Source organism: Galeopterus variegatus, unplaced genomic scaffold (genome assembly GCF_000696425.1).
Source record: "Galeopterus variegatus unplaced genomic scaffold, G_variegatus-3.0.2 Scaffold15492, whole genome shotgun sequence".
Lineage (NCBI taxonomy): Eukaryota > Metazoa > Chordata > Mammalia > Dermoptera > Cynocephalidae > Galeopterus > Galeopterus variegatus.
In genome coordinates, this window is record NW_007741603.1 from 6,348 (window position 1) to 16,829 (window position 10,482).

Below are 10,482 nucleotides of genomic sequence, written 5' to 3' on the forward strand. Positions count from 1 at the left end.
TGAGACGTGTTCCAAGTGTAAAATGCCCACCAAAATCAAAGACTTATTACCAAAAAGAGAATGTAAAATATCTTATTAATAGTTTTGATGCTGATTGCATGTAGAACTGTTAAGACTTGGGATATACTGGGTCCCATAAAAGATATTAGTTAAAAATAATTTCACCTGTTTCTTTTTATCCTGATAATGTGGCTACAAAAATCCTTTAAATTACATATGTGGTATGTATTATAATTCTTTGGATTGTGCTGGTCTAGAGCACTGTGGAGGAAGAAATAGAGCCCAGAAACCTAAGAAAGCAAATCACTATATGGGGGTGCTTCAGAAAGTTTGTAGAAAAGTTTGTAGAAAGCCACACCAAAACAACCAAAGACAGGCTCTGTCAAGAAAGAAAAACTTTCCTGAACACTGCCTTATTCTAAAAGTTGAAGAAAATTAATTTCATATAAAAATAAGCAGCAACAAAGCTTAAGTCAAATACCATGGAAAGCTATTGTAAGAAAAAAACAAATACATCAAAGTATAACATTCCTACAGAAACTGAAAGCATACCCCCCAGAAAAGGTACCCACAAACCTGACTGAAGCTATAATCTATTATTTCAATGCAGTCTAAGGATGGAGGGGGTTAGCGTGCACACTTTACACTAATTGGGGTCTATAGCCACTGCTGGCAACTCCACTTTCTTTGCTGAGGTACCCTTGCAATTCTTGCAGCCACAGGGCGGTAGTAGAGGACTCACATGCCTCTCTTGAGCACAGACATATATCTGCAGCACCAGTGAGCCTTCCCAGGATTTTCCACCCCAGCAAGGGGGCTTGAGAGGGATCCAGCATATCTTCTAGGGACACTACAGCTCACCCAAGTAACCTCTCATGGGACAGCCCACCTTAACTGAGGAGATCCAGAGTGTCCCAGTAATGCTCTTAAGGAAATAGGGATCTCTTCACAACTACAGCAGCCTAGCCCAGCATGGCCACTCCAGCTGAATAGCTGCGGAGAGCCCTAATATCCCTCTTGGGGTTGAAGGGTCTCACACAAAACATTTAACACCTCAACACCTCACCTAGAGTGCCCTATTTCAATAGTGGTGCTGTAGACCATTCCAGTGTACATCCTGAGAGCACGGGGCCCCACATACAATCCCAGGGACCCCAGTCAGTGTCACCCACTTCAACAGCAAAGCTACAGAGTACCCCAGTGTCTCCCCAGGGGTATAGTGCTCTGCCCAGAGCTGCTGTGACACCACTGGATCATCCACTCTAGCTGAGGGGCTCCTGAGCACCCCATTATCTCCTTCTAGCCTGAAGTCCTAATCCCAACCCACAGAAACCCCAGCCAGGGTCATCCATTCAAACTGAAGACCTTCAAATCACTAAAGCACTTCAGTGTACCTATCAGGGTCATGGGATACTAGCTAGGGAGCCAGCCCATCTGCTCAGTCTCACCCACATCAGCCAAGGAGTGACAAGTCATCCAGCTGTTTCCCCAAGGGTTTGAAATCTCACCAATGACCTTAATGACCCAGTGTCACACACATCAGCAGGGAACTACTAAGTGTCCCAGTACCTAGGCCATGGAGGCACTCACAGATAACTCTGACATTGGATATAGCTGAGTAACCAAAAAACAATAATCACCAACATGGATACATGAGAAAAAACAAAACCCACTGGTAGAGTAGATATGCAAATAAGAAAGAGAAAGGAACTATATCTTACTGCTTCAGAAAACCAACAACACTGAAGGCAAATAGTAGAAAAGACAGGAACAAAAGATGTTTAAAATAACCATTCAAAAATCACTAAAATGCCAGGAGTAAGACAATACCTTTCACTAATAACCCTAAATGTAAATATATTGAATTCTCCACCCAAAAGACACAGATGCATTGAATGGATTAAAAAACTAGACTCAACTATATGCTGCCTACAAGAAACTCACTTCAACTGCAAAGACTCACACAGATGAATAGTGAAGGGATAGAAAAAGATGTGCCACGCAAATGGAAACCAAAAATGAGCAGGAATAGCTATTCTTACATAGAATAAAATAGACTTTAAGCCAAAAACAAACAAAAAAAAAATAGACAAAGAAAGGCATGATATAATGATGAAAGGATCTGCACAGCAAGAGGATATAACAATCATAAATATATGCACTCCCAACATCAGAGCACCCAGAAATATAAAGCAAACACTATTAGACCTAAATAGCAACAAAAGACCCCAAATAGCCAAAGCATCCCGAGCAAAAAACAAAAAGCCAGAGGCATTACACTTCCTTGCTTCAAGTCATATTATAAATCTACAGTAACCAAAACAGCATGGTACTGGCATAAAAACAGATACTTAGACCAATGGAACAGAATAAAGTACCCATAAATTAATCCACATATTTACACCCAACTGATCTTCAACAAGGGATGGTCAACATTATGAAATGTTGACTAGAGCAAATGACAGAATGTAGGATTCCTAAGTTTTGTAATATTAAGGCTTTTATGTCCAATCCTTCACCTCAAGAAATAAAAAAGCAGAGCAAATTTAGAGCCCATCCAGTGTCCATTTATGTTCTTTCTCTTCCTATATTGTCTAGATGATATGTCTGCAACATGGACCCAGGAAATCAAACAAGTGTTTCAGAATTTTTACTCCTGGGATTTTCCCAAGACTCAGAGCATCAGCTGATGCTCTTTGGGCTGTTCCTGTCCATGTTTGTGGTCACTGTGCTCGGGAACCTGCTCATCATCCTGGCAGTGAGCTCTGACTCCCACCTGCACATGCCCATGTACTTCTTCCTCTCCAACCTGTCCTTTGTTCACAGCTGTTTCACCTCCACCACCGTCCCAAAGATGCTGGTGAACATCCAGACACAGAGCAAATCGATCCCCTATGCAGGCTGCCTTGCCCAGATGTATTTTCTCATGGTGTTTGGAGGCATGGACACATTTCTCCTCACCGTGATGGCCTATGACCGGTTTGTAGCCATCTGCCACCCCCTGCACTACCTGGTCATCATGAACCCTCGCCTTTTCTGGCTACTAGTTCTTGTGTCCTGGTTCCTCAGCTTGTCATATGCCCTGATCCACAGCCTGTTGATGCTGCGGCTGTCCTTCTGCTCCAACTGGGGAATTGAACACTTTTACTGTGAACTTGCTCAGATCCTCACGCTTGCCTGCTCAGACACACTCATCAATCACATCCTTCTATATATGGTGATGGGTCTTCTTGGCTTTGTGCCCTTCTCAGGGATCATTTTCTCCTATACCCTAATCGTCTCCTCCATCCTGAGGATCCCATCGACTAACAGCAAGTATAGAGCCTTTACTACCTGTGGGTCTCACCTGTCTGTGGTTTTGTTGTTCTATGGGACAGGCATTGGTGTGTATCTCAGTTCTGATGCATGGTGGCCTCAGTAATGTACACAGTGGTCACCCCCAAGCTGTAGATGAAGGGGTTCATGTAGGTGAACCCCTTCATCTACAGCTTGAGGAACAGCGACATCGAGAGGGCCCTACAAAGACTTCTTGAAAGAAAGCTCTGTGTTTACTGATGGGAACATTGGTCTTAGATTTTTTAAGATAGCAGAAATAGCAACAGTGGGCTAAAGAAATCAAATCAAGTGTTGCTTCTCACCCACTCTATTTCTTTTTTTATTTTTAATTGGTTATGGATATTCGTCGGGTACAAAGCTGGCCATCACCACTTGTGCCGAAAATGTGATGGCCAGATCAATACTATCACCATGCACACTACCACAAATTCTGATTACTCCCCATGTCCAACACCCAATTAATCCTTAACCTCTCTCCCCAACCCACTCCTGAACCCTAGGTGTGTTCTCTCCCTCTGCAAGTCCAACACACCACTGTGGTCTTTCTTTCCTTCCTTCTTTCTCTCATAGCTCCCACTTATGAGTGAGGAAATGTGGTATTTTAAATGCTGTGCATGGCTTATTTCACTCAACATAATTTTTCTCCACCCTATTTCTTCATCTATGGTCAGAATTGCCTTGTGAATACTTTGTCTGAAGCTCTTATGTTGCCTCAGTCACCCTCAGTTCTATCCCCCCCACCACTCCCACTCCCTCTTGCAACCCCTCACATTACTGCATTTCAGCTTGGCATTTTCAGTTCTGTGGGGCAATACAGCCAGTTCAAGCACCAATTCAGAAACTCTGGGAAAAGACTTATGAAATAGTACATGTCATCAATAACCATTGCTAACACTAACCAAATTCATTCATTTTATAATATTTATTGAGCATCTATAGAATTCAGATTGTCCTGGGTGTCTGGGATACAGCAGTGGGGAAAAAAAGACAGAAAGCCTCACCCCCAAAGAGCTCAGATCCAGGATAGCAAAATTTATCAGATCATGTTCTGTGTCCACACATAAAATAGACTCACAGATTCAGACTCATAATTTAGAAGAGCAAGAATTGAATGACAGAATTGCCACCCTCTGTGTATGCAATGCTGAACAGCTTCCCGTGATGTACAATATGGCAGAACCAGTGGACAATTAACAAAAATTAGCAAAGACAGCTGGCCTAAAAACATTGACCAACATCCCCACTAATGTTTTCTAGTTTTTTATTAACTCACCCTAGCATTTGGAAATTCTCCCATCTTTTGTTCGTATGGAGTTGCAGTCAATTTCTCTCCCTATTGCAATCGTCTTTATTTACTGGAAATTCTCCCATCTTTTGTTTGTATGGAGTTGCAGTCAATTTCTCTCCCTATTGCAATCGTCTTTATTTACTTATTTTTGTAATAGATTTTTTATATAGCAGTTTTAGGTATACAAAAATTGAGCAAAAAGTACAGACCATTCACATACCCCCGACTCACCCACACCCTCACGCAAGAGTTTCTCCTATTATTAACATCTTGCTTCGGTGTGGTACATTTATTAAAATAAGAAACAATATTAATACATTATTAACTAAACTTTACATTAGTGTTCCCTCTTTGTGCTGTACAGTTCTATGGTTTTGCCCAATGCATAATGTCATGTATTCACCCTTGCACTATCATACAGAACAGTTTCACTGCCTTAAAAATCCTCTGTGCTCCACCTGCTCATCCATCTTTCCCTCATTCCCTCCTCCCCTGAACACAGGTAACCACTGATCTTTTTTTATATATATTACCTCAAGTAGTAATTTCTTTGTATTGAGAACATTAAAAATACTGTCTTCTAAAATAAATTTTTTTTTCCTTTTTGTCTTTTTTCGTGTCCGGCAATGGACCGCAACCCTCAGTGTCGCGCCCGCACCGGACCGGGACCGGCAACGGGATCGCAACCCTCGGTGCTGCGCCTGCCCCTCGCTCAGCCAGTGAGCGGGAACCGGTCTGTATGTGGGATCCGAACCCTCGGCGGGAGCGCCACCGCGCTTTCAAGCGGCGCACTGTAGCAGTGCGCCACCGGGCCGGCCCTAAAATAAAATTTTTAAAAAAATACTCTTCTTCTAGCTAATTGAAATTATACAATAAATTGTTGTTAATTATAGTCTCCCTACAGTGCCATAGAGCACTAGATCTTATTCCTCCTATCTAGCTGTAATTTTGTATCTATTATCCAACCTCTCAGTATCCTCTTGCCCCACTATCCTCCCCAGCCTCTGGTAACCATCATTCTACTCCCTACTGCTATGTGATCAACTTTCTTAGCTTCCACATATTAGTGAAAACGTGGTATTTCTCTTCCTGTTCCTGGCTTACTTCACTTAACATAACATCCTCCAGACTCTTCCATATTGCCACAAATGGCTGGATTTCATTCTTTTTATAGCTGAATAGTGTTCCATTGTGTATTTACACCACATTTTGTTTGCCATTCATCTCTCGATGTACACTTGGTTGATTCCTTATCTTGGATACTGTGAATAGTACAATAGTCTCCAATAAAGTCTTCCTTGTCTACTTGACTCATCAGGTGCAATTTTTATTTGACACAGTCAAGACTTTCCAGACTTTATAACCAATTCCTACCAAACATTATTTTGTTCTGGGCCCAATATCTTCCTTATTTAAGTGAATAATATAATATCCCACAAAGGACTTTGGACTGGAAGATGACCGAACTCACTTTGTGGGTGACCTGCATAAATTTAATTTGGAAAAGATTAGCTGAGGCATCCCAGTTGTCCCTTAGAATGCTCAGAACTTGTGAGTTCATTCAGAAGGTAACAACAGTAGAAGAGGAATAAGGAGACTACGTCGATGGAGAAAACATCAAGGATATTTAGATGGGGTCATGGAAGGCATCATTAAGTGCTGTTATTTAAGTTGAAAGCTGAATAAGAAAAGAGAGAACATTCTAGGCATAGAGAATAAAGTGTAATTGCCTAGAGGCTTAAAATAACATGGCCTGTTTGAAGAACTACAAGAAAGCCAATAGGTTTAGACAAGTGGTTCTCAAACTTAGCATCCATCATAATCACCTGGAGGGCAAGTTAAACCACGGGTAGCTTGGTTCCAGTGGCTGAGGTTTGGATGTGGCAGGTCTGGGGTAGGGCCCAACTTTGCATCTATAAGCTCTCTAGGGAGCAGTTAATAGCAGAGATAGCTGGAAAGAGGAAAGACTAAATAATGAAGAGTCGTATAGACCCTGGCATAGAGTATAAAGTTTAATTTTAGGAATATAAAGTTTAATTTTTGGAATAGCAGAAATGATTGGAGGGTTTTAAGCAGAGATGTCATGTTTTAATTACATCTAAAAAAAACAAATCTGGATGCCTGAGGAGAAACTGAATATGGAGAAATAATTTAGGAAACATTTTCATGAGTGGAAATAAAATGTTAAGATGAAATGTTTCTGAAGCATAGGAAAAAAGAATCAGATAACTGACACAGGCAAGTTTAGATAATGTTAATTGTTTTGACATTAGGAAAAAGGAAAAGAGGGTCTGAAATGACAAAATGTGGAGGGCCGCAGTGACCTGGAAGAGAGTTTATCTACCTGAAAATTTGAACAGATATATGCTTGTGAATTTTGACTGTAGAAACAAGAAGAGGAGTAAATCGTGTTTCTTCCAGCATGAAATTTATCTATCTTGTCTATCTCTTTATTGTATGGGACAGACTTTGGAATGTTCCTCAGTTCTTCAGAAAACTTCCCTTCCAAAAGGTCAGAAATATGCACAGTGTTAAACACTGTGGTCATCAGATGCTCGATTTCTTCAAAATATAGTGAACAGTGGAATCACGGGATCCTTGGTCAAACTTGTAATAGAATTAGGGGAGGATGGGATAGGTGCTTATGATTGGACCACAGGCTTCAGGAATTTGAAGTATGCTGCACATGCAGATACATATGTTACCTTATTGTTTTGAACTTAACGCTCTCTATGATACATATGTTACCTTATTGTTTTGAACGTAACGCTCTGGCCCTATCAGACCAGAGCTGGTAGTTGATCCTAATGAGATGACTCAGGATGTGGGTTGGTCAAGACTGAAATACCAATTATGTGACCATACTGTTGGGGTCTTCAGGCTATAGGATATCAGCTTGACATGTTGAGGAAATAGGAAATTGTGTTCAGTCACATAGAGAATAATTCAATCATGCCAATGCAATGGAATCTCAATAAGAGTTCTGGAAACCAAAGCTCAGATGAGTTGCCCTGGTTGGAAATACTCTTTGAGTATGGTTACACATTGTATCCAGGAGGAGGTAATGTGTCTGGACTGCATGAGGAGTGGACAGCCAGAAGCTTCATGTTTGGATCCTCTCAGATTGTACCCTATGTGTATCTTCCTTTAACTGGTTCTAATTTGAATCCTCTTCCTATACTAAACTGTAATAATAAGTATAGCACTTTCCTGAGCTCTTTGAGTCATTCTAGCAAATTATCACACCTGAGAGTGTCTGTGGGGACTCCTAAATTTGTAACAAGATGTTCTGAAGTGAGAGTGGCCCTGAGGACCACCAAACGTGAAGCATGTCTGAAGTAAGGACAGTCTTCTGAGGACTGTTCTCTCAGATTTTGCAATTGGACAAACTCTTTGTCAGAGAGAAGGGCAGAGGAAAAAACTGAGCCAAGTGGCAATCCATCAAAACCTTTGAAAACATCCAGGGAGCTCTACAGCTGGGATGGCCTCTTGGAGTTGTCTGTAATTGGGGTAGAGGTGTCAAGACTTTATACCCCACATCAGTCAGTCATTGGACATGGGCTGCTGCAGGAAGGAGGCATGACATTGGGTAAGGTGGCTCTCTGCAGCTGATGCTGAGCCCACAGGAACTGATTTCGGAGGGCTGAGCAGTACCTCCAACATTGGGAGCAACATGTCTCTCATTCCTGATTGGAGGTTTTTTAAATTATGTTGAAATACAAATCACATAGAATATCTGAAACATCTGTAAGTGTAGAGCTCAGTGACATTAAATAAATTCACCGTTTTGTCCAACCATCACCACCATCCATCCCCAGAACTCTTTTTATCTTGCAGAAGTGAAAATCTTTACCCATTAAACACTAATTCCCCATTCCCCCTACATCTAGACCCTGGAATCCACCCTTCTACTTTCTCTCTGTATGATTTCAATCCACCTAGGTACTTCAGAAAACTGGAATTGTACAATGTCCACTTGGTTCAGACATCAGTGATGCTTCAAGGGCAAGAGGCTGCTCTGCTGAAGAGTCTTCCCAGTGCTCTCTTCAGATCCTTTTTCCTCAGGCTGTAAATGAAGGGGTTCAGCATGGGGGTGACCACAGTGTACATCACTGAGGTGATTAATCTTCTCTGAGAAGAATGGGTCAAAGCATAACCGACATAGTCCCCAAGGCCTGTCCCATAGTACAAGGATGCAATAGAGAGTTGAGACCCACAGGTGTAAAATGCTTTATACTTGCCTGCAATGGAGGACATCTTCATTAAAGAGGAGACTATATGGTAGTAATAGAAGAGGATCCCAATGACAGGAAACACCCACAGCCGTGCAGCTGCAACATACAAGAAGAGGTTATTAATGAGGGTATCAGAGCAGGCCACCTTGAGAAGCTGAGCCAGGTTGCAGAAGAAATGCAGAATCTTTGTACCTGTAGAGAAGGTCAGCCTCTTCATCAGTAGAATTTGAAGAAGGGAAGCCCAGCAAATGATGAACCAAGACATCAGAAACAACAAGGCACAGAGGTGGGAGATCATGATGACTGTATAGTGCAGGGGGTGACAGATGGCCACAAAGCAGTCATACACCATTACAGTCAGTAAGAAATTATCCACTCCAGCAAAAAACATTAAAAAATACATCTGGACAAGGCACCCTATGTAGGAGATGTCTTTTCTCTGTGCCCGGATGTTCACCAGCATCTTTGAAACTGTGGTAGAGATGAAACAGATGCCAACAAACGACAGTTTGGAGAGGAAGAAGTACATGGGGATGTGGAGGTGGGAGTCACAGGTGATGGCCAGGATGATGAGCAGGTTCCCGAGTACCATGAACAGGTACATAGGCAGGAACAGTCCAAAAAGAAGACGATGAAGGTCAGAATTTTCTGAGAAGCCAAAGAGGAGGAATTCTGATAGTTCTGTATGGTTTTCTGCTTCCATGTAGCTGGTGCATCTGCTGTCAAAGGAGGAAAAGCAACGTCCAATGAACAGCCAACTAAAACCTTAGCTAGTTATCACTTTACAATGTCTCCCTTGGCTGGACATCTTTCAACCTGTATGGAGTCCTTTGAAGAACACTGATCCACTCATCCAAGTTGTAGCCCATTTCCATTTAAATGAGTAAAATTATTTTGTCTGTTTTTGATTTAGCTGAAATTTCTCTCTAACTTCTACTAACTGGATCAAATTTTCTTTTTTGAATCTGTGGTCACAAACTAATTTCTTTTATATGACATTTCTAAAGTAATTTAAAACATCTCATGTCTTTTTCTTTATAATACCCATACTACCGTCATTATAATAGCTCTACAGTAGTGGTAAAGACGTACATTTTCAATTCAACCAACATTTATTCTGTGACCTGATGCTTCCTGTTGATGTGACGGTTAACTCCTATTGCCTTATTCCCTTGTTCCAAAAATCTGGTTATTACCATGACTTTCTGTGTGTTTAAAAATGCCTTTCTGACAGTAGACAAAAAGAAATAATTACAATCAGAGCAGAACTAAATGAAATAGAGACCCAAAAAAACAATAGAAAGATAAACAAACCTAAAAGTTGGTTTTTTGAGAAGATAAAATAGACACACTATTAGTTAGATTAACAAAAAAAAAGAAGACTCTATTCGATATATTTGACTATTTGACAATAATCAGAAATGAAAAGGGAGACATTACTACTGACACCACAGAAATACAAAGAACCATTAGAGACTATTATACAAAACTGTATGACAACAAATATGAAAATCTGGAAGATATGTGTAAGTTTCTAGACACATAAAAATTACCAAGATTGCACCAAGAAGACATAGAAAACCTGAACAGATCAATAACAAGCAAGGAGATTGAAGTGGTAAT

General features: G+C 41.0%; 1 protein-coding gene and 1 pseudogene across 1 annotated transcript; one reads left to right on the forward strand and one right to left on the reverse strand.

Moving 5' to 3' along the window:
• The first annotated feature begins 2,614 nt into the window (after positions 1 to 2,614).
• LOC103582276 lies at positions 2,615 to 3,555 on the forward strand (annotated as a pseudogene).
• Positions 3,556 to 8,623: 5,068 nt separating this feature from the next.
• On the reverse strand, positions 8,624 to 9,562 carry LOC103582275 (olfactory receptor 7D4-like). The gene has a single exon (XM_008563918.1). It carries the CDS (start codon positions 9,560 to 9,562, stop codon positions 8,624 to 8,626), a length of 939 nt encoding a protein of 312 aa, XP_008562140.1.
• Positions 9,563 to 10,482: the final 920 nt, after the last annotated feature.

Coding starts and splice junctions, on each gene's coding strand:
- LOC103582275 (XM_008563918.1), bottom strand. CDS start 9,562: ATGGAAGCAGAAAACCATACAGAACTATCAGAATTCCTCCTCTTTGGC.